The sequence below is a fragment of the Rhinolophus ferrumequinum genome, chromosome 6 (genome assembly GCF_004115265.2).
Source record: "Rhinolophus ferrumequinum isolate MPI-CBG mRhiFer1 chromosome 6, mRhiFer1_v1.p, whole genome shotgun sequence".
In the NCBI taxonomy this organism is placed as follows: Eukaryota; Metazoa; Chordata; class Mammalia; order Chiroptera; family Rhinolophidae; genus Rhinolophus; species Rhinolophus ferrumequinum.
The window spans coordinates 96,162,233-96,187,271 of record NC_046289.1 but is presented as its reverse complement, the minus strand read 5'-3'; the positions used below and the strand labels follow the sequence as shown (position 1 = coordinate 96,187,271).

General features: G+C 38.5%; 1 protein-coding gene across 1 annotated transcript; it reads left to right on the top strand.

Moving 5' to 3' along the window:
- The first annotated feature begins 2 nt into the window (after positions 1-2).
- Positions 3-10,724, top strand: THAP10 (THAP domain containing 10). The gene is given in 8 exon segments (XM_033107655.1): positions 3-164; positions 167-206; positions 208-403; positions 10,033-10,107; positions 10,110-10,185; positions 10,297-10,371; positions 10,374-10,436; positions 10,654-10,724. Coding segments are annotated over 8 exon segments (756 nt in total). The 5' UTR covers positions 3-4.
- Positions 10,725-25,039: the final 14,315 nt, after the last annotated feature.

The window sequence follows — 25,039 nt, the reverse complement described above, 5'->3', positions numbered from 1 at the left end:
TCCCATGCCAGCCCGCTGCGTGGCCGCCGGGTGCGGCCACACTGCCCAGTCGGGGAAGTCGCTCTTCCGCTTCCCCAAGGACCGGGCCGTGCGGGGCCCCCGCGCCGACTGGTACGGGGGCAGTGACCGCTCGCCCTTCTGCCCTGACCACTGCGCTCCGGTCTGTTTGACGTCTCTTCCGTGATCCAGAAGAACCTGCGCCTCTCCCGGCGCCCGCCCTGCACCGTGTGTCGTCCCCCACCCCGCCCCCCAGCACATGACGCGGGCAGAGGAGGGAGAGGCCAAGCGGGGGACCGACCCTGAAAAGGCAGGAGAGCCCCAGGCAGTCGGGCATTCAGAGGCCGCCCCGCGTCCAGCCTCCCGTACTCTCCTCCGGGCCGGGAAGGGGGCTGCGGCTTCCCAGGTAAAGGAGGAGCCCACCGAGGGTCGTGGAAGGACCTTCGGACTGTGCCTGGGCTCTGTCACTTAGTGTCACCTTGGGAAAGTCACCTCACCTCGAAGGTTTTGGTGGTCTTACTTGTCTGTAAAATTAGGACTGTGCTTTAAAGGTCGTCTCCAAGATCCTATTTAGCGTTAACACTTTGGAATTAGTTCCTTCTCCTTATTCCTCCCCCAAAACTCACACAAGCACCCACGATTGTCCTTCAGATTGTAAAGTCCCCTCCACCTCCGTTCCAGAGTTTTTAAGTAGGAAGAGTTTTATTTGAGGAAATCTCAAGGAAAGGGGTGTGTGAAAGGTTTTGCATAACATTATACAGGCTCGAGGAAGTGTCAGTTCTACCTGTGGAAATGGTGCGGGGAGAGGCTTGGGGAGCTACTGATGAAGATGGGGCTTGCTGATAAACAGTCCCCTCCCACTCCTAAACTTCCTCTTGACTGCCACTGGCTGCCTTCAAGGTAAACGACCCTGGTGCGCTGAATGTCCCCCCTCTTGCCCTCCTCCGCCTTTCTTTATCCTTATAAGCTTTGATTACACTTACTTTGCATCTGGTTACTACCATCTTCTTCCCCACGTCCCATCTTAAAGACCACCCAGCCTTCTCTGTGATAATGAAACTTCAGCCCTATGACTGTTATGTAGATTAAATTAGGACACTTAATTGGGCCTAAAAAGTATTCATTTCTACAAATGGGAAGAGTTCACCAAAAAGTGACCTGTATCTCAGACGGGTACTAGACTTATTGGGGTGATCACTTGGTAATTATATAAATGCCTAACCACTATGCTGCACACCTGAAACTAATATAAAATTGTATGTCAACTGTAATTTTAAATTTTTTTTTAATTTTCTAAGTGACCTGTGACTGGCATTTTGGCTTTGAATATATACAAGTATTCATAGAATTTTAGAGCTGAAGGAAACCTTAGTGCTCATCTAGTCCAAACTCACAATTTATGCAGAAGGAAGACATTCCAGGAAGCTAATGTCCTCAAAGGCCTGTAATCCTCGCTCTAGGTCTGATTGCCAGACCGAAACTTGCTGCAATACCAACCTGCTTCCTACATTGGGGTGAATGCTTAAGATCCTTTAATGGCATCCTGAAATTACTAGGATAAAGAACAAAATTATTAATTATTAATTATCACAGTGCACAAGTCCCTGAGTGCTTTTTGTCCCTGCCTACCACACCAGTTCTATCCAAGGCCACTGTCCTAGTTGCTTCCAATTGTCTCATGTAATACCCCGGAATTATGCTCATCGTCATCAATTAAGTTCTGTTATATAAAAACCAGCTCAAACATCCTTCCCCTTTGATCCCCTAATTATATATTCTCATTCTTTGTATGCCATATGGCTCAAGAACACATATACTTCAGTAGCACTCATCACAATTGTCATGAAATAATTGTATCGTTTGCTTAATGTTTGTCCCTCACATTAGAAAGTAAGTTCCGTGAGACCAGGGATCATTCCTGATTTTGTTCGTTGTTGTATTGCCAATGCCGAGAACAATTTGCTAATTTAAGGAATTCAATAAATATTTGCAGAATGATTGTGACTATAAGAACACTTTTCAGTTCTCTGCCAGTTTCCCTTCTCACCAAGTTGTATGCCACTCAAGACATCTGTCCTTTCCTTGAACTAGATGTAGCCACCATCACTACCTAGCCACCCTTTACCCAGGTACACCTATACATAGATAAATGTAAGTATATAGTAAAAGATAAATATGAAACATGCCACACACTCTTACACCATTTTTCTTCCTTATAATAATACCATCTAATCAAAATCGGGAGAAGAAAAGCCAGGCTAATATAACAACCAAAGATTTTATACTATAACAAAGGCTGACTGTTGTAAACTCCAGAAGCGATACCAAATCTGTTTTCCAATTAGTAAGTATATCCAGCCAACATTTCTAACAATCCATATTACATTAGAGTTATTGCAGATTTATTAGGAAACTAGGTATGGATTGTAATAGTAGTTTAACAGTATACAAAGTAAAAAAAAAGAAAGTTGTGCTTAGAGTTAAGGGCCATAATTTTTCGCCTGGTCTGGGATTAAGAACCTCAGTAACATTCCTAAGAAAGTTTGCTTGGGCCACCTCTGGCTCCTTTCCCCATTCACTGCTTTTCTTTCCAATTCCAGGACCAACCGATTGAAAGCCAAACTTCCAGTCATTCTACATTTATGGCATTATTGCAGTCACTGTTCTGGGTGTTTGGTGCTATATGTAAGTAAATATAAGTACGAATGTTCCCTATCTTCAGGGAGCTTGAGGAAAGATTAGGGCCACCTCCAGGAAAGAAAGGGGGCGCTAAGGAGCACTCTATGTCCTGCCTGATATTTTGCTTCATAAAGCTATGATTATTGTTTTTCTTTAACTGTTCATTTTGCATCCTTGTTTTTTCATTTAACTACATTTTTTAACCGTCTAATTGAAATACAGCAAATATACAGGAAAGTGCACAAATCTAAAATCATTAAATTATCACATACTGAACATGTGTAACCACTACTTAGGTCAAAGAAATAGAACATTTCTAGCAACCCCGGAGTCCCTAAATCATACCAGCCCAGCCCCTCCCAATTCCTCCAAGGAACAAAGTTTGCGTTTTTTGGAAATTCATATGAGAATCATACTGTAGGCATTTCTTGTGTCTGGCTTCGTTCAACATATTTTTGGAGATTCAGCAGTCCATTGTATGAATATACCAACTTTTTGTGATCTGTTCTGTTGTACATTTGGGTTGTTGACTCTTGGGGGCTATTATAAGTAATGTAGTTATAAGCATTCTTGTACATGCATTTTTTAGATATGCACACGTTTTTTATGGTATATACCTAGAATTGCTGGGACATAGGATTATATTAAACTTTGTAAATGACACCAAATAGTTTTCTAAAATATTTGTACCAGTTTACACTCTACCAGAGCTTGTGAGAGTTTATTGTTCCGCATACTTGTGTACACTTGGATTGTCAGTATTTCACATTTAAGTTCTTTCACAGGGTGTGTGGCGGTGGTTTACTTTCCATTTCCCATTTTGTAAATGAAATTAGTAAGGGAACACCTTTCCAGTGTTCATTGAGTATTTGGATAGCCCCTTTTTCTGTTGGATTGTCTTTTTCTTGTTGACTTAAAGTTCTTAATAAACTCTGACTTTGTCAGAATTCCTTTGTTAAATATATTTTAAATATCTTTTCCCACTGTGGCTTGCCTCTTCACTCTTAATAGTGTCATTTGATGTACCATAGTTCTTAATTTTAATGTAAGCCAATTTACCAATCTTTCTGTTCCTCTTAATGCTTAAAGCATTCTATGCTGTTCTCTATAAACTTAGTTTTTATTTTTATAATCAGATCTACAACCCATTCAGAATTAATTTTTGTGTATGATGGAGGTAGAGTTTAAGTTTCCCCGTGTAGACTCACATCTTTTATTGAGAAGACGAGCATTTCCTCATTGCCCTGCATTGTCAACTTTTATCTTAAATCAAGTTTCTATTATGTATATACACGAGGTGTGACAGTTAAGTTCACAAACTTGTTGCAACGATGTTGCTAACCTTTTTTGGATATCAAAGGGATTATTCATTATGAATTTGTACCAACTGGAGAAATACTTAACCAAGTTTACTATTTGGAAGTGCTAAAAAGGCTGCGTGAAAAAGTTAGACGATCTGAACTTTTCGCCAACAATTCATGGCTCTTGCATCACAACAGTGCACCAGCTCACATGGCACTGTCTGTGAGGGAGTTTTTAGCCAGTAAACAAATCACTGTATTGGAACACCCTCCCCACTCACCTGATCTGGCCCCCCAATGACTTCATTCTTCACCCGAAGATAAAGTAAATATTGAAAGGAAGACATTTTGATGACATTCAGGACATCAAGGGTAATATAATGACAGCTCTGATGGCCATTCCAGAAAAAGAGTTCCAAAATTGCTTTGAAGGGTGGACTAGGTGCTAGCGTCGGTGCATAACTTCCCAAGAGGAGAACTTCGAAGGTGACCTTAGTGATATTCAGCAATGAAGTATGTAGGACTTTTTCTAGGATGAGTTTCCGAACTTCATTGTTAGACCTCGTATGCATAAGCCTGTTTCCACATTTTTTAAAAATTCTGTCCCGTTATCTATTTGCCTGCCCTTGCACCATTATCACAGTGCCTTAAGTACAGTAGCTTATGTTAAGAATTAACCAATTGATTAATTCTTACCTTGTTCATCTTCATGGATGTCTTGGCTATTTTGGGCCCTTTGAATTTCCATGTGTGTTTTAGAATTGGTTCATCAATTTCCACAAATTATCTACTGGGAGTTTGATACGGACTGCATCTAATTTATAAATGAATGTGGGGAGAAAGCAAATATTGACAATAATTGATTCTTCTAATCTATGAATATAGTGTATCCCTCCATTTATTTGGATTTTTACATTTCCTTTACAAACATTTTATGACATTCTATGTAGAGATCTGCCACACCTTTCATTAATTTCTATATGATTTTGCTACTATAAATAGTATTTAATATTTTATTTTCTATAAATGTATGTAAATTGATTTTTGTTGACCTTGTATCCAGAAATCTCGTTAAACTCATTTATTAATTCCAATAATTTGCAGATTCTTTTGGATTTTCTACATGTATAAAAAAATATCTACAAATAGTTTTTGACATTCATGCTTTTATTTCTTATTCTTCTGTTTGCACTAGAACCTCCAGTACAGTCTGGGGAACAAAAGAAATGGGAACTCCTTCTATTCCTATTTTCAGAGGGAAAGCCTCTAACATGTCACGATTTGATAAGATTTTCTCTATAGTTTCTTTTTGGAGCTGCTATTTATCATAAAGAAATATTCTCTATTCCTAGTTTTTGCCGCAGATTTAAACCATAAGTAACGCTGAATTTTATCAAATGCTTCTTCTGAATCTATTCATGATCATATATTTTGTTTATTATTCTGTTAGTGTGAATTGTATTGCCTGGTTTTGAAATACAGAATCAAACTTGCATGGCTGAAGTAAACCCAATTTGGCCAAGGTGTATTATTCTTTTTGTATATTGCTTAATTTGATTTACTAATATTTTGTATAGGATTTTTGCATCTGTGTTTGTGAGGAAAATTGGTCTATAAATTTTCTTCCTTGAAATGCCTTTCTCAGGTTTCAGTATCAAGATTATGCTGACCAATTTGGAGCTGTTCTCTCTTTTATCATTCTCTGGAAAAGTTTGTATAAATTGGCATCATATATTCACTGATAAATTTAGTATTAATATTTGGTAGAATTCACTGATAATGACACCTAGTCCTGGAGTTTTCCTCGTGGTAAGATTTTAAATGATGGGTTCAATTTCTTTAATAGTTATAGTGTTATTCAAACGTCTTTTTTATTTTTATATCCATTTTGATTAATTGTATTTGTCTAAAAATTAGTCAGTTTAATCTAAATTTTCAAATATATTGACAAAATTGTTCATGATAATCTTTTGTCTTTTAAAATTCTGAGTGATCTGTAGTAATTTTTGCTTTTTTTAAATTAAATTTTTTGGGGGTGACAATGGTTAGTAAAATTACATAGGTTTCAAGTGGACAGTTCTATACATCATCTATATATCACATTGTGTGCTCATCACTCAGAGTCAATACTCCTTCCATCGTCATATATTTGACCCCCTTTACCCTTTGCCACCATCCCTCTCCCCCCTTACCCTCTGGTAACCACTAAACTGTTGTCTGTGTCTATGCGTTTTTGTTTTTTTGTTTGTCTTGTTCCTTTGTTGCTTTCAGTTTCATATCCCACGTATCAGTGAAGTCATATGGTTCTTGACTTTTTCTGACTTATTTCGCTTAGTGTGATAATCTCAAGATTCATCCATGTTGTCGCAAATGGCAGTATTTCATCTTTTCTTATGGCAGAGTAGTAGTCCGTTATGTATTTGTGCCACATCTTCTTTATCCAATCATCTATCAAAGGACACTTTGGTTGTTTCCACCCAAAGTCAACTCTCCTCACTATATATTTGATGCCCTTTATATTAGTCTTTTCAAAGAATGAACTTGCCTTCTTGATCTCTCTGGTATTTTTTTCTTTTTCACATATTTCTATTATGTATTATTTCCTTCCCTCCATTTATTTTTTTCAGCTTTGATTTTTTAATTGATACGAGTAGTTTTGGTTTACTGAGCTAAGATTAACGTAGACATTTTCATATCTGTTTTTTCCATTAATCAAAATTGTTAAAAAGTGAAAACTTCACTTAAACATTAGCATATCTTTACATATTCAGATGTGGTGTTTCACACAAAGATACCTTAAGAATAACTAACTTGCTTATGTGAAGACAAAACATTGAATTACCAAATATTTCCAGTTTTGCCCAACTGCTTACATTTTAAAATAAGGTTTCCAGTATTGTTAAAGTTATTTTTAAGGCAAATTTTTAGAATACTTTTAGGTTCACAGCAAAGTTGAGGGGAAGGTGGAGATTTCCCACACCCCCATCTCCCACACACGCACAGCCTCCCCGTTATCAACACCCCCCACCAGAGTGGTGCAGTTGTTACTATTGATGAACCTGCGGTGAGACATCTTTATCACCCAAAGTCCAGAGTTTACATTACAGTTCACTTTTGGTCCCTCTACTTTTAAATCTTTATTTACTGTTCTTCTTAACTTCTTAAGGAATTGGATCATTGATTTTCAGAATTTTCCTAATGAATGGCAGATGGGGCAGCTAAGTTTCACATGCTTATTTCCCAAACACATAATTCAGTGGAGTGGTATTGTTAGAGAAGAAACTGACTCCTGAGATGGGGATATGTTAGAAATAATTTGTATGATATTTTTTGCATAATGTTAATAATTCTAATGTAAATTAATCAAGCATAATTTTTCTATTCTATTATATGCATTTAAAATTATTAATTCCCTTCTAATTAGGCATTAACTCAATCCTACAAGTTTTAGATATAGAATATTTTTTATTTAGTGTAAAATATCTTCCAGTTTCTCCTGTAATTTTATCTTTTGTTTATGGGTTATTTAGACATACACTTTAAAATTTCCAAACATGGAAGCATTTTTGTAGTTACATTTTTGTTATAGATTTCTTTATAAATTACACTGTAAACAGAGAATATACAACATATGGATTTAATCTTTGAAAGTTATTGAAACTTGTATTAGGCCTAACATAAGTCAATTTTTATAAACTGCACTTGAGATGTATGTGTGTTCTGCAATTGGGTGCAATGCTCCATACGTCTATTAATCATGTTATTTAAATTTCTATATCCTTATGGGATTTTTGTCTCTTTATTGTATTAGTCACTGAGAACAGTATGTTAAAAATCTTCCACTGTGATCATTTACATATTTAGTTTTATAATTCAAACAAATTTTGGGTTCTATGTTCTGAAGCTGTTATTAGTTATATAGCACTAACATAGCGACACCAGCTTTATTTAGGTTAGTGTTGGCACAGTACATAGTTTTACATCTTTTTACTTTCAGTCTTTCTGTATCCTTTTTCTGCATCTTTTTTCCTCTGGCAGCCCCTAAGTTTTTCTCTTTTGGTTTCCAGTTTTACTGTAATGTGCATAGATGTGGTTTCCTTTGTTTTTATTTTGATAAATACCAATAAGTATTTTCGAAAACAAGTTTTAATGCCTTCTATTTATTTTTGTAAATTCTCAGATGTTATATGTTCAAATAATGCTTCTGTGTCATTTTTCTCTCTCTTTTGATCTAGGATTACAGTTAATATTATATGTTATACTTTTTCATCTTATCTGCTGTTTCCCTTATGCTCTTTTCTATATTTTTCATCCTTTTATCTCTCTCTGCCTCATTCTAAATATTTTCTTTTGACTCATGTTCCAATTTATTAATACATACCTGGAAATTCTGTTTCTTAACCTTTTAGTATGAAGAAGTAATGAGATATGTGTAGAAAAGATTTATGTTTAAAGATTTCCAATAATATGTTTTTAATAAACTATAATATATATGTACAATAGATTGTTTGCAGCCATAAAGTTATGATACAGAATTAATAACATAGAAACATGATATATTAAAGGGGAAACTAGATTATAAAACATTATGTTCCCTAATTTTTTAAAAAATGCATTAAAAAAGACAAATATACCAAAACATAACATTGTTAGCTATGGATGATGGCTAATTTTTAGGGTTTTTTTACTTCTCTGTGGTGTAGATTTTCTCAGTGTAAAATTTATTGTTATAAAGGGAACAAAAGTTATTTTGAAAAGTCTAGTTAAATTACTACAACTATTTTATCCAGTGTACATCTGTTTTGTAAAGATATATATACTTATTCTAGACTTCATAGTCCTTGGCTTAGAAGTACCATGTTTCCCCGAAAATAAAACCTAGCCGGATAATCAGTTCTAATGCGTCTTTTGGAGCAAAAATTAATATAAGATCTGGTCTTATTTTACTATAATATAAGACCAGGTCTTTATAATATAATATAATGTAATGTAATGTAATGTAATGTAATACAATACAATACAATATAATACAATATAATATAATATAAATAATAAAATACAATACGATATAATATAATACCAGGTCTTGTATTAATTTTGCTCCAAAAGACGCATTAGAGCTGATTGTCCAGCTAGGTCTTATTTTTGGGGAAACACGATAGTTATAGCCAGTAGAAATTTGTTATAATTTTATAAACACAAATAAAGGTAAGATTTTTAAATTTTAAAGTCTTCAATAATATCAGATGTCATTATTCATGTTACAAAGAGACTCTTTATAAAAGTTTCTTCCCAAAGTTTCTTTAACTTGGGTATTTATAGCCTGTGTTAACAGTGACCAAAGATGCCCGCTAAAATATTTTTTCAGTGATCTGAAGGCAGTTGCTACTATCAACACCTTAGGTAAAATCGCAAAGCACTATAATTTTGTTTTCATTTCTCTATCACTTCATATTTTTTCTTCCCCCAGTGTTTCTTACATTTTTCAGATATCTTTTCTTAGCCTCTTCCACATAATTTCTACGTATCAGTCTTATGTTACTTTCCAAGCATCTAAATCTTCCTATTTCTTATTTTCCCCACAAATCAAAATTTCCATTTCACATTGTAATTTGTCTCAGGAAAGTATAAAAACATTAAAGCCAATCATATTATCTAACTAAGTATTTATCTGTAAGGTATAAAGGAATGATGATTGAGCTTTCTAGAATAAAGCTACTGCTATGATAGCCAATAATTTAATACTAGTAGTATTATCTCTGCAAGCTGTTGATTTAGGGGGAAAATAATGGGTTGTAAGCAAGGAACTTAATAGCTTATAGATTTCTGCTTGGCCAGAACGCTTAAAAATTTATGATTTAAAAATAGTAAACAGTATGGCAGAGTCCTTAAGAACTTGGACTATGGAGCCAGTTTGCCTGGGTTCAAATTCCAGCCTTCCTATTGTGACCTTGAAAAGTATTATCTATACTCTTTATCACTTGTAACTTTTGGAAGGTAGAACCATATAAGGTAGGCTTAACTTTGATGTAATTCTCCTGATTTATATTTTTAGATTACATGTTAAAATGAAGTTATACAAACACAAGTCCATGCTGATAATCTATCTAATGATGTCACTTCAGTACCTGTACTCACTATGAAGAAGGCCCAGTGCCTAAAAGTGCACAGATTTCTCTGAAAAGACCCCCTCCCGGTAGTGTGGGCACATCTTACCTCTTCAGTTGATTGGTCAATTGAACTGATCTTTTGCGTATGAAAGATACATGAAAAGCAAAGTCTAACTCATAGGTAATTGTGTTTGTTCTCTTTCAGGTACTTAGGCCAAAGTGAAAAGTGTTTGGGAAACAACTATGTAATGCAACTACTCAGACTGATGAATTATGGTCTAGAACTTCTCTGTCTTTGGCATTCACTCCAGTGACTCAGAAACAGATTCGGACTGGGATATTAAAAGTGAATTGGAGGGTGACAGGCGGGGGTGGTAGATGAGGGTAAAGGGGATCAAATATATGGTGATGGAAGGAGAACTGCCTCTGGGTGGTGAACACACAATGGGATTTATAGATGATGTAATACAGAATTGTGCACCTGAAATCTATAACTACTGTAACTACTAACAATTGTCTGAATCTGTAACTACTAACAATTGTCACCCCGATAAACTTTAATTTAAAAAAAAATGAATTGTCTTATATAATTGTGGAAGTGAAAAGAGACCTGTTAAAGACACATCAAATGATTTGATATGCTATCATTTTTTCAGATCTTTGCTCACATAATTGTCTCTTTGCTCTTGTAAATCTTTCACTTCAAGTTATTTGACAGTTGAGTATCAGCAAAATTTATTTAGCTCTAAGGCAACATTTTATCTGCTTGCCAAGATAATGAAGATAATCCTGCCACAACCCCCACCTCCTCCTTTTCACTTTCTTTTACTTTTTATCTTTTTTGGTGGAAATCAGGTTATAAAACAAAACCACAATAGCAATATTTCCAGATAAAGATTAAGCATTGGATATTTAATGTTAGTTCAGAAGCAACACTCATATGGGCCTTATTTGACATCCACATATTAAAATGTCACTATTCTTTTAAATAATTTGAAAATAAAGAGCAATAATAGCACAATCAAGTCCAATACTATTAAACTGTTTGGGGGTAAAGCCAGCACATTTACCCTTATTATTGTCTATGATATTTATTTATTAGTTCGTCCATTTGTAATGCTATTAGATCTCTGGATTGTCCCTATGAGCATTTCTGGTGAAGTAATAATGGCTCTTACAAAACATTTTCAAAGGAAATCAATTTAATTAGAGTTTCATATACTTAGATTACCTTGTTAGTGAAATCTATTTGCATCAGTTCCTATTACAACAAATTAATTTGATTAATTTAGATTGAAATTATTAACATCAAGCAAAATAACAGCATTACATTTCTAAAATATCCCCATTTTAAGAATTAGGTTTTCCTCTATTAATCCCACTCTATTGAATTCCACATTTGGGAAACAAGCAGGTGAAACTTAGCTGCCCCATTGGGCATTCAGCAGGAAAATCTCTATGGTAATTTTGTACCATGAGGTAATTTGTTAAAATGGTTTCTGAGAAACTTATTATAATTGATCTTCTCTTGAAAATAATAAGAATAAATGTCCATTTACACCTCACATGTCTTGTTAGTTCTGCATGATTAGGAGAACCTGCATGCATTTTATCCTCAAAGGATTAAGTAATACACGAAAATGATTTTCTTCTAAAACTAATTTTATGTCCAACTTAATTTTAATAAAAAGAATAATAAAATAAACGAAATATTAATAGAAGTTGTAAGCCTGAACAATGATTATGTAAACACGTAGCATCATTATTATTGCTGCTTTGGCTTGAATTTGAGATGACTATTTTATGTTTTCAAATTAAACATGTAAATCTTCTGAAATTAAATTCTGACAGTAAGTACCTGTGGCCCCTTGAGCTTTGAAACAGCCTGTCTTCTTAATTCAAACCATAATGAGTGTCAGTTATGTGCGCAGTCATCCCCAAAATTACTGCCGTGGGTTCACTTCATTTCTACGTGTGAAACAATTCCGACAGCCACAGCAGCACTTACTTATTGTTTGTTTATTATTTATTTATTTATTTATTTTACTATTCAGTTAGTTCTTTTTCCTCTTACCAACTGAGAATATATGTTTGGTTTGTCGATCCCATGATTTTATAATGTATTGTGTAATGTTTCACTGCCCTAAAGTAAAACGAAATTCTGGCTTTATTTTAAATTAATTGTATGGAACTTATCATCTATATAATACTGTTTACTTTTTGCATAAATATTCGAAATGATCTCAATTTCTCTTATTGCCAGATGAGTGTAATGGGGAAAAAGTAAGGTTTAGTTCAGTCTCTCCCATATCATTCTTCATTTATTTATTTAATAACTACTTGTTAAACACACTCTGTGCCAGACAACTATTCTAAACCTAAGGATACGTTGGCTAACAAGGTATTCAAAGATTCTGCCCGCTTGACACTTACCTGTTAGCCTGGAGACAGACAATGAGCCAAACATTCAAGGACATGAATGAATAATTTCAGATAGTGATTAGTGCTTTGTAGAAAGTAAAGCAGGGTAAGATGTTAGAGGATAATTGGGGTGGGGAAGAGAGTTTGCTCTTTTAGGTAGGTTAATCAGAAAAGGCCTCTCGGAGCAGACGATATGTGATTAGAGACCTGAAGGATCAGAAGGAACAACCATGTAATTATCTGAGGGAAGAGCATTCCAGATGATTGGACCAGCAGGTGCACTGGTATTTTAAGGAACAGCAAGAAGCCGGGGTGGCTGGAGCTAATAAACTAGGCAGAAAATGATAAGAGATGAGATTGGACCAGATGGTATAAGGCATTTGAGGTCACAATCAAGAATTTTTATTTTATTCTAGGTTTAAACTCTATCTTAAATGTATTCTATAGATGGCTTACCTGCTAGTATTTATTTTTCATACTTAATTGGATGCACAAAAAAAACCACTGGGCTTTAGGTGAGAGAAGAGAGACATGTCAATAGTGTGTGAATATAGGGGCGGCCGGATGACTCAGTTGGTTAGAGTGTGAGCTCTGAACAACAGGGTTGCTGGTTCAATTCCCACATGGGATGGTGGGCTGCGTCCCCCACAACTAGACTGAAAACAGTGACTGGACTTGGAGCTGAGCTGCGCCCTCTACAACTAGATTGAAGGACAACGACTTGGAGCTCATGAGCCCTGGAAAAAACTCTTCCCCAATATTCCCCAATTATAAAAAAATTAACCAAAAAAACCCTTTAAAAATGTGAATATAAAGTTTATTCCATTAAAAATATTCTTCTATGGGAATTCTGGAGAGATAATGGAGGTGATAATGTCATTTTTTTTTTTTTTAATTTCCCCAAGACAACAGAGCAGTTCCTATTCTGTTCCTGGTGAAGAAGCTTGTATCAGATTAACCCTCCCATGGTTAGCATGCATAAATTTGGGGGGATATCTACCAAACAACATTGAGGGAGCTGGGGAGCATCAAAGGCAGATAGAAACAGTCATCCTTGAGTGATGTGAAATGTGAACTGCAGTGGATGACATGCCTTTATGCATATTTGTACCTAAGTGAACTCACCATTCCATGCTGTGAAGGGCAGCTGCCACTCAAGCAGAAAGCTGCAGTTTTCCTGGCCTCATGAGTCAGAGGTGTAAATGAAGGGCTGCCAGAATGAAAAGTGATGGGGCAAATCATGGAAAAGTGGAAGCCACTTAGGAGGGAGACCCACGTGTGCTATAACTCCACCTAAGTCTTTGGCTACTCACTGAACTACCCGTGTGTTGCGTGGAAAGACCTCAAAGAGGCCCAGCAGAAAGCAACAGCTGCAAACCTTGGCTCAGCTGCTACCCATCATACTGGAAATAGAATATGGGGTTTGAGTCCAGCCAAGTTAACTGGCTGTTAGAACAAAAGCTATCATGCTTTGGAAGAAGAGAGAAGAATTCATCTTCCAGAATGTCCAGTATAAAATTAAAAATTACTAGTTATGTGGAGAAATTGGAAAGTGTGACCCATAAGCAAGCCAAAAGGGAATCCATAGAAACCACCCCCAAGATGACCAGAAGTAGGAATTAGCAAGCAAGAACTTCAAAGGAGCTATTACAAATATGTTCAAAAAGGAAAATATAGCAATAATGAATAAAGAGGGGGGGAATCTCAGCAGAGAAAAGCAAACTAAAAAAAGAACCAAATGAAAATTCTAGAACTGAAGAGACAAGCTATCAAAACTGACACAAGAAGAAAATCTGAATAGTTCTATATTTATTAAAGAAATAGTATTTGTAATTATCCTTTCATAAAGAAAATTCTAGGCCCAGATGACTTCACTTACAAATTCTATCAAGCACATAAGGAAAAAAGCCCATGTTGCACAGCTCTTTCAAGAGAAAAGGATTAGGGAACAATTTCCATTTTGTGTTATGAGTTGAGCATTACCCTATTACCAAAATTAGGCAAAGACATAAAAAAAGAAATTACAAACCAATATCCCTTGTGAATGCGGATGCAAACATCCTTAACAAACTATTAGCAAACATATCCTTCAATATATTAGAAGAATAATACATCATGTCCAAAAGTAGTTTAGCACAGTAATGCAAGTTTGGCTTCAAATTCAAAAATCAATGCAATTCACATTAAAAGAATAAAGGAGACAAATCCTATGGTCATCTCATTAGATTTAGAAGAGGTGACAAAAATCAACATCCGTTCATGGTAAAAACCCTCAGCAAAGTAGAAATAGAAGGGAATTTCTCAGTCCAATAAATGGCAGCCATTAATTATATACCAATTATATCATAGTTAAGTCCAAGGGGTGAAAATTTTATACCTAAGATTAGGAACAAGGCAAGGATATCCATTCTTCAATACTTCTGTTCAACATTGTACTGGAGATCCTAGTTAGTGCAACAAAGGCCAAAAAAAATGCATAGACGTTTAAAGGGAAGATGTAAAACTCAGTTTTTTATAGATGACATGATCATGTACACAGAAATGCCTATAGAATCTACAAAAAAAGTTACTCGAACCAATAAGTGAGTTTAGTAAAGTGAATGTACAAAAAACCATTTTTATACACTAGCAATGGAAAATTGCCAAGTGAAATAAAATCCATTCCATTTACAATCTGAAAATACGAAGGATTTAGAATAACGAAGTGTTGGAGAGAGAAAGCAACTGGAACTCGCATATGGCTGATGGGAATGTAAAATATTATAACCACTTTGGAAAACAGTTTGGCAAACTTGCATAAAGGGAAGATAGCCATATCATTCAAGCAAGCAATTCCACTCCTAGGTGAAACTAAAATATATGTCCACACATAGACTTTTACATAGAACATTTTACACAAACGTTCATCAACTGGTGAATGAATAAACAAATATTAGATTGGTGCAGAAGTAAATGCGGTTTAAAAGGTTAAAAATAATTGCGAAAACCACAATAACTTTTGCATCAATCTAATAAACTTGTGGGGTACCCAAACAATCCAACTCTCTCAGCAATGAAATAAACATATGTAACGACATAGATGAATTTTGAAAACATTATGCTGAGTGAAAACATCCAGACTCGAATATGAGTACACACTCCATATTTCCATTTGTATGAAACTCTAGAAAAGAGAAAACTCATCTGTAGTAACAGGAAGAAAATCCGTGTTTGCCTAGGACCGGGGCAAGGGAAGACTACAGGCCAAGAGGCAAAAGGAAATGTGTGGGGGGTGCCGGGGAGGTTCTGTATCCTGCTGTGATGACGGTTACATGGGTGTGTACTGTTGTAGTTGTATATAAATCATACCCGTATACACTGGACCAAAGAAAAAGGCAACACACACTGACTGCCAAATGACTAATAGAAATGATAAATCTGTAGATGTTTTTAAAGGTGAAAAGCAAAATTGTAATGGCTCTTTAAGGAGAACTAGGCTGTAGACATGCTATATTTAAAAAAAAAAGAAGAAGAACTGAAGGCAAAAAACAATGTCGACACAGGCATGCATGTAGGAAGAGCTGAGAGTAAGTGGGTTAGAGGGATAGTGGTCTCACTAAATTAAAGGCAGAAGCTTTTAAATGGGAGTTGTGGGAGGGTAAGATGGAGCGGCTGGTAGCAAAATGTTGCCAGAACAAGGAAACTGGTCCTTTGGGCCCTAAATGATCGTTTGAGATTTTTGAGCCGCAAAGTATGTTAGGCAAACAAATCTACAGTATGTTTCGGGGAGAACTGGAAAGGAGAGAGTTGTCAGGGTTAAGATGACAGACTTTTGCAATAGTCCTGGCTTAACAAGACGTGCGATTCAACCGAGTGGGGAAAGGTAAAAAAACTGGTGGAGCTATGGAGCAGGAAGAATTGACTGAACGTGATGATCAATTTCGACAATGGATCTGTGAACAAGGAAAGAGTATATACAGTGACGGAGTTTTCAAGCCTGGGTAATGAAAAGTGATGGCACAATTAATAGAAATAAAGAGCCAATTTGGGGGAAACATGCTGATTTCATTTTTAGAAGTCAGTTGTCTGAGGAATCTTCCCTCTCTCTTAAGACTGGATGAAATGTCACTGCGTATACCAGTGCATGTCATGCTTCGCCCATCACAGGATTGATCACCTCATGTTGTGACTGTTTACCAGTCTCCCCCACAGGACTGTAGAACTTGAAAGGAAGGACTGTCTCTCACTCGTATTCCCAAGTGCCAAGCACTGTTCCAAAGGTCTAAGGGTTTTGCATATGTGTTTGGCACATAGAAAGTGCTTGTATTTGCTAAATGAATACTGAATGTTGAGTTTGAGAGAATAATGGAAGAGGAAAGCAGATGCATTTCTCAGGCAATTAGAGTGGTGAGGCATGGAGATATAGTCAGGGAGACATTTACATAAAAATGGTAGTTGAAACCATGATGTAGGATCTCTAAGGGAGAGCTTAGAGCCCTCCTGGGGCACTTCACATCTTCATTACTTACCTACCTGGCAACATTGCTGCAAAATGAGAAGCAAGAGAGACCAAGAAAATGAGTAGGAGTGTGCATTCCCCATTAATTGAATTAACAAATTCTGAATATTCAGGAATTGGCTCTTCAGATAATTGGCAAAAACTGAAAACAAACAAATAAAAAAACTCCATCTGGCATTTGATGCTTGCCATCATCCCTTTCTGCACCAAGAATGATGAAGCATGACATCTGGGAAGGTGGGAAAAAACTAGTAGGGAGATGGCAGCAGCCTGCCTGCATCTTTTGGTTTGTTCCCTTCACCCTGGCTGAATACTCAAGTTTGAATCCAGTCTCCACCACCTATCAACTCTATGAGCTTGGACAACTTACTGCATCTCTCTGGGCCTAAGTCTTTGAGTAAATGTGATTTTACTTCCTACATCATACTTTCGTTGAGAGGATTAAGCGAGGTATCCTCGGCAGGATTCTCAGAACAGTGTCTGGCACGTGGTAAGCAATTCTATAATTCTTAGAGTCAGGAAAGCGTCGTGGATAAGAGGATGGATTTTCTGGGCCCCTACCTGGCCTTGAACTCTGTCTCTACCACTTACTAGGCAAGCTACTTTACCTTTCTGTGCCCCGTTTCCTCATCTGCAAAGTAAGGTTGTTATCAGTACCATTTTCATAGATTTGTTGTGAAAATAAAATGCATATTAGCCACTTAGAACAGTGCCAGACACATATGTGAGTTGTAATCACCATCCACCCCTTACTCTGATATCTCGATTCTCAAGCCTGTCTTCATTCATGTCCTGTCTCTAGTAGCTCTCATCAGTCTGTAGCAGGACTATTGGAGGTGTTCCAGGTTCACAGAGTGGCACTAGGTGGGGTTGCTGAGCTGAGCTGCTGGGCAGCCAAATCAGAATTTTGGAGCGGAATGAGACTTTCAGGGATGATCTAGTCTACCCTTTTATTTTGCAGATGAAGAAACTGAAGATCAGAGACATTATCTGACATAATCCCTGCCTGTAATTGTCTCAGCAATCCAGTCTCCCCATTTCTGGCAAACCTAATCCTGTTCTTTATCAGAAATGACTGAATAGTAAAAGTTACATGTGCTTACAAATCCTACTTTTTCTCTAAAATCACTTGATCAAACCCAAATGATTCTATAAGTGCCTTAAGAGCAGGCGTAAGCTGCTGTCATGCACTGACTACTCCCTCTGACATACAGTAGATCCTCAGTTAATATTTGTTGAATATATAATAGGAATCTATGTTTTTAAAGCTCTAGAGATTTCCATTCTTCCTCTACCTGTTCCACTGCCCTCTGAAAGGGATTCCTCCTAACTAACCTAGCTTCATTCCCTTCATGTATAAGCCAATCCTTTGCTTCTTTGAAGATGCTTCTATGAAGATGTTAGAGCCAGAAAGAACTTTGGAAAAATCATCTAATCAATCCCTCTTTTTATTCAATGAGAAAACTGAAAGGGGTGATTTCTCCACGGTCACATTACTAACTGGTTAGTGGCAGAGCTGAGATTAGAGTCTTTGCTGGCTCATCATCTTTAAAAAAAAAATTCAAACTGCTTGAAGAGACGATCAAATTTCTTCCACCTGTCCTTTAAATGTTCTCTGACCTTTTCACCAGATCATATTCTCCCGCTTATTATTCATTTTGCTTGCTTCCCTCTGGGGCAGGCTTATCGTTCACATCCTTTCTTTTCCTGATTCAAGCTCAAATAGGTAACCTATCATTGCTACTCACCCATCTGCCCTTTGCACGTCCTGGCTCTTAATCCCTGCCCTTGAAAAGAAAAAGTAGGGCATCTTTCCCACTTGAACCAGCACTAATGGGTTTTCAGATATTCCAAGGTGGTTGTCCCTGCCTGGTTACTTTCAGAACGGACCGATTCCAGACATCTAGGAAACCTCCAAGATTGTTCCAAGATGGTGTTTGCAGTTCTACTCAGATCCTCAAAAGTGACTCTGAGATAACATCACCCAGGGCAGTCCCGAAACAGAGCATTCCCTCGCTGGACTCAATGACATTCAGGCACTGTTTTGCTAGCACCCCCCAGGAAATGAATAATTTCTATAGCCAAGAACTGTCTCTTTGATATCCCAACACTTTCTCTGTACTTCTAAGGACTTACTGGTTTATTTCTTTACCAACCCTACTTTCTAGTTGTGGTAGATGTTTTAAATGGCCATAAATTCTTTCACTCCCATCAAGAGGTGAAATCTGTTTGTCCCCTCCTTGAATCTGCCTTGCCCCTATGTCTCGCTTTGGCCAGTGCGGCATCGGCAAAGGAGATGCAAGCTGAGGCTTTGACAGCGCGTAAGCACTGGGCTTGTCCTCTCGTTCTGCTTGGAATCCTGGCACACGAGGAGGTCAGCCCAGATCACCCAGCCACCGCCGGCATGCCGGCTGAGTGGAGACGCAGGAGTAAGCCCAGCAGCAGCAGCCACGCCTGTCCTGACAGACGGACTTCACAACCAACCCACGGGATGTGAGATAAGTTAATGGTCGTCTTGAAGTCGTTGCACTGTGGGCAGCATGTTATACAGCGGACACTACCTGCTGTGCACGTGGTGGTAAAGGCTCCCTCAGGAAAAGGCAGCAGTATTCTCCTCTTTCCTCTTCATCTGGATCCTCACCCTCCTACTTTTCTACCGTCATAGGTTTAGTTAGGCATTTGGACGGTACATGATATTTCACCTCAGTGAGGGAACGGCAGAACGTAATTGTTATTAAAATTGTATCAACTACAGGTTTAGATGTAGGTGACCTCTGCTTGACAATCCATCATTAAGAGTCATTTCTCTCACAGGTCTTGGTATCTCTGGGGAAATAAGATCCTCTTTCTCTCTAGGCCCAGATCCACCCCATGCTTTCAGATCTGTGTCACTCTCCTCACGGACCTGACAGCTTTCTTAGAGTCTACTTACGGAACTTCTCCAGTGTTAATGTTCTCTTTTATTACAGTGCTAATTATTTTCTCTTTCTTGACAATTTTCATCCTTTTAGAACACACACACCTTTGGAGACTGTAAATTGTTTCATCATCATCCCAGGCTTCTAAACCACAATTCTAGGTCCCCAAACTGAACCCCTCAGGAAGTTACTTCCAAATACTCATCCCCTGGGTTCATCTCTTAGCATAATAGGAATACTTTTTCACCCATTCAACAAACAGGATAAAATCAGACATGACAGAATCAGCCCTTCCCATAAAGATTTTACAGCATATCTAAAAATTCTTAAGTCCAATTCCAACTACAAATTCATCTAGAATTTTGTTTCCACTGGAGAAGAGGATGAAATGATGACCTTGAGAGAGATAAGAATTACCTAACAGGCTTGTTCCAAATAGTGCTGTCTGAAGTGTATGACCCTTTGGGGTTGATGCAACTTCACATGAATCTGATGTGTTACAAGAAAGTGGTAACCAACTATGTGGCATTCGCTCATATTTCTAAAAATGAAAAGCCACAATTGAGCTAGTGTGATATTGTATATATATAGTGTGACATGACAGAGAGTGGCTGCTCTGTGGCACTGCTTCCCAATTCACATTGCTGAGGACTCACCCATTTCGATCTTAAAGTTAGTGGCAGAAACCACGCTCTGCATCTTTTACTTGCCATCAGTCTTTGCTGTTGGGGTCCTCAAAGAGTCTCTGGGGGAAATGACAGGGCGTGGCCCTCCCAAGTGTTTCCCCATTTCAAGTGCCCAAATGCTACCTTCTGGGCCCGGACCAGTTAGTTACAAGGGACAATGTGATGTAGGATAAAGGTAGTGGCTGTTAGTTTAGAGGGTCTCACTTGTAAGTTCTCGATGACTCCTAGTGGGGGATGCATCCAAACACATTTGACGGTCAAGGTGAACGTTCTTCTATGTCACTTAGCCCAAACGTGACACTGGAGGGAAGTTTTAAGCTAAGTTTCCCCAGATGTTTCATGGTTACGCAAGAGTGCAGAAGAAAACATGTTTTCTCCGCTAGACTAAAACACAATATAAGTTTTCTTTAGCAGCTGTGGCTGGAGATTGCAAAATGGAAAATCTGGCCACCCTCCAGGCTGTCCACACCCGCCCTTTCCCCTGAGGGCGAAGGACAATCCAACCAAAGAGAAGGAAAAACAGAATGCTCTCAAGTTCACAGCTAATACTGAGAAATGGAGCTGCCAGAGCATCTGGGATGTGTCAGAATGGAGGTGACAGAGAGGAGGAGTACCGAGGACCTTGCCCCATCACCTCTGGACCCGACTAGTTCATTGAGAATGTCTCCCAGAGGCATGACCCTGATATTCATCTCAAAGCAATGCATGCCGGGATTTCAGGCCCTGTGGGGGGTGTGGAAGAGAAAATTGGGGAGCAAAAACATCTTTCCAGTGTCCATCAGAGAGCATGGCAGCAATGACTGTGTTCTTCACCAGGATTCAATAATGCCCCCACTTCTGCAGCTGTTTAGGCCTTGGTCCATTGCATTCCCAAAAGAGTGCAGTGTGGTATAATGGGAAAGGTGTAGATTTGGAGGGAGTCAGACAGGTCAGGTATAAATATTCATGCTCTGCCACATCCTAGCCATATACCCTTCAGCGAGTCACTTGATATTGCTAAACCTCAGTTTCCCCAAACAATTGCCTCATTGAGATTGCTGCAAGGATGAAATGAGGTCGTGTGCAAAGCACACAGTAATTGTTCCACAAATAGCCATTTCCTTTGTCTCCTTTACAATACTTTGGTGTCTTCTCAGTCTGTCAGTCCCCCACCCTGGTGTGAGGGACACATAAAAATTACTCTGTTGATGTTCAGGATAAAAGAAATCTAATCATGTATTTCAAAATTTCTTCATAGTTAGCAAAGTTTTTGTTTGTTTGTTTGTTTGTTTGTTTTTAACTTTTCTTATTTACTTTAAGAGTGTTTTTCCAGTATCCATCAGCTCCAAGTAAAGTAGTTGTTTCAACCTAGTTGTGGAGGGCGCAGCTCACAGTGGCCCACATGGGGATCAAACTGGCAACCTTGTTGTTAAGAGCACCGCATTCTAACCAACTGAGCTAACTGTGGGCCCCCCGCAAGGTCTTTTCTAAATGCTCTTGTCTATCAAGTCTTTCTTTGATACGTTGTAGTGACCGTGACACCTCTTCCTCTTGAGTATCTGAACTAAGTATTCCTGCCACAAAGCCAGCCCTTTATGAGTTAGCCTGGGTCCCAACCGGACCCTCCTTTGCGGAGGGAGAAAGGAAGGAGAGAGCATGCATTGAGGTGTGGCGTCTTCCATGTGGACCTTGCCAGTCCGGGGCACTGGACTCTTCAAGACTCTCGCCCAGGTCAGCCTCCAGCTGAATTCTCTATGATCAGGTACCCAATACTACTCCCAGTTTGTCACCAAATCCTCAGTCCAGAACACTTCCCAAAGGCTAGACTTGACCTTGAACCAATCTGAAGTTCAGGCCAGCTCCGGAATTACACCATATTTCAATTGCCTCCCCAACCCCAGTCCCTCCTTCTTGGCCGCTCAAAAACCAATCATTTAATGGCCCTGAGGGGTTCAAATCTGGAGACTGGGACAAGGACAGAGTAGAATTATTATTTTAATTTCCACCTGACTTAACTGAGTTTTCTTGCAGTGTGACTGATTTCCTTAGGACCCTGGTACACGGGCCAGCATTGCTTAGCCAATGGGTTAAGTGTCTCCAGATCCCCAGGTAACCCCCTCATTGCATGAGCCCTCTGAGGACTTGGACGCTAAGTTGTGAATTTGATCTTGAAGATTATTTAAACTTCCAGCATCTTACTGAGCTGGCCAAGGCCATCGCATAGGATGCTTGTTAAGATTTCCATGCAGGAACATAACCTAATACTATTAGGTGATTAGAGGTGTGGAGATTACCAACCAGGGTTGCAGGCCTAAAAGTATCTTATCTGGACATTCAAAATATAGATGCTGAATTCTACTTTATACATTCGATTCTGAAACACCCTGAAATAATTCAATTATTCATTCATTCAGTAAATATTTAATAAACACTTGATATGTACAGGACTATGGGAATACAGTGGGTAAGAGTAATAAGAAAGACACGCGTACAAGTCCCTGCCTTCATGGAATTTATTATTTTGGGGGAAATTTAGGCATTAAACAGAGTAAAAAATATGATGAGTGTTGCAAAAGGGTAGCCACATGAAGCTATGAAAGTATTTATCGATCAAGTGTAGCTGTATAATATTGGGTAACTATTTGTCTTAGGGTTTTACCCTGTGCCTTGCGACTATTTAAGCAAGTATCCAATTCTGTGCCTCCTTTCCTTGAGGGTAACCAACTCATCCTAGCTTGTCCAGGACTTTCTTGGGTTTTGCACTAAAATTCTCCTGGTCAGAGAAAGCCCTCAATCCTGAGGAAACCAGGACGGGTTGGTTAAACTTCTTGCCTCAGGGAAAGTTTAGAGCAGAGTTCTTTGGCTTTTATTCCCAAATCCTGAGTCTTTTAGGAAAACTGACATGAATCCTTCAAAAAAGTCAACATCATGAAGCAAAAACGACTGCCGAAAGAAGAGGAGGAAATGTTCTAGATTAAAATAGACTAGGGAGATATAAAGAGAAACTGCAATGTGTGACTTTTAATGGGATTCCGGTTTTTTGTTTTTAAGCATTAAAAATGATTGGAACAGAACATTTGAGGGGAATTCGACTATGAACTATATATTAGATGATTTTGTGGAGCTGCAGATAATTTTGTTAGATGTGGCCATGGTGTTGTGGTTAGTAGGCAAATGCCCTTCTTTTTAGAAGACTTAGGCTGCAGAACTTAGCGGTGAGGAAACAATGATGGAAAAATTTTAACAATTTTTCAATCCAGTAGCGTTTATAAGGATGTTCATGTTATTATTCTTTCAACATTTTTATATCCATGAAAATAAAATGTGGGGAAACAAGTCAGCAACCATTGAGCTGGATAGGGTTTGAAATGAAAGCAACTTCTGCCTAATCCAGAAAATGATTCCTCCAGAATGGAAGCAAGATAAAAAAAAATTTAAAAAAGAGGCAAATGATTGCGTGTCAGTGGTGTTGACTCCGGCACATGGGGAACCAGAAAGCTTAGCAAAGATCCCTGTGCCCCAAACTTGGCATTGGAGCAACCAAGAAGCCACTGACTGATGATGTAGACATCTCGGTAGATAAATTCCTGGGTAAACGTGACTGGTGACCAGATGCCTGGTATTTTGATCCAAGTCCAAGTTATGAGCTGCACCCAAACTAAAACTGAGATTCGGTTTCCATCACCCCAAAGAGTTACATTTTCCATATAGCTGAGTTTATGGACTGCATTTAATATCCTATATACTAAACTGGTCCATCAGAAAGGTCCACCGGAGTGAGTGACATTTTGGCTGAAGCCTGGAAGAGTAGTAGGAGCTGGCCAGGTGAAAGGGGGGAGAATCAGCATGTCAGGCATCTGAAATGGCAGGTTTAAAGCATAGGAAGCTAAAGAGAATGGTGCCTTGGAGTAAACTGACAGAACGTCCCCATGGCTGGCGCAGTGAGAGTGAGGGCCAGGATGACATGGGATGAGCAAGGAAAGGCGAGCAGGGGCCACACGTGCTAGACCTTCCAAAGTGCGCCAAAGAAATGCCCCTCACCGCCTCCCCTCAGGGACTCTGGGGTCCTGCCCTCTCAGTACCCTGCCCCATCCCAGTGCCCGTGCCTCAGGGCTCTTCCAAGGGCTTGGTCTGGGCTACAAATTAGAAGTTACTCTGATTAGGCACCAAGTTTTTTTCTGCAAAAGGGATGATGAATGAAAAGCCAAATCTTGTGAGTCTGTTACCCGTGTTTCAGAGCTCCGTCCACTGGCCCCCTCTCATCCACTAATGCCATTAGTACCTGATCCTAGCGGCCACCCAAATACACTCCCAGGTATCTGTGGGCATTCCCTGGGGCCTCACAACATGTGTTCACAGACAAGCCTAGCTAGTCTGCACCTGGTGCCTACAGGTTGTTCCTCCTCTGCTGTTACACCAGCTCTCTGTTAGAGCCCCTGTGTCCTGTCCC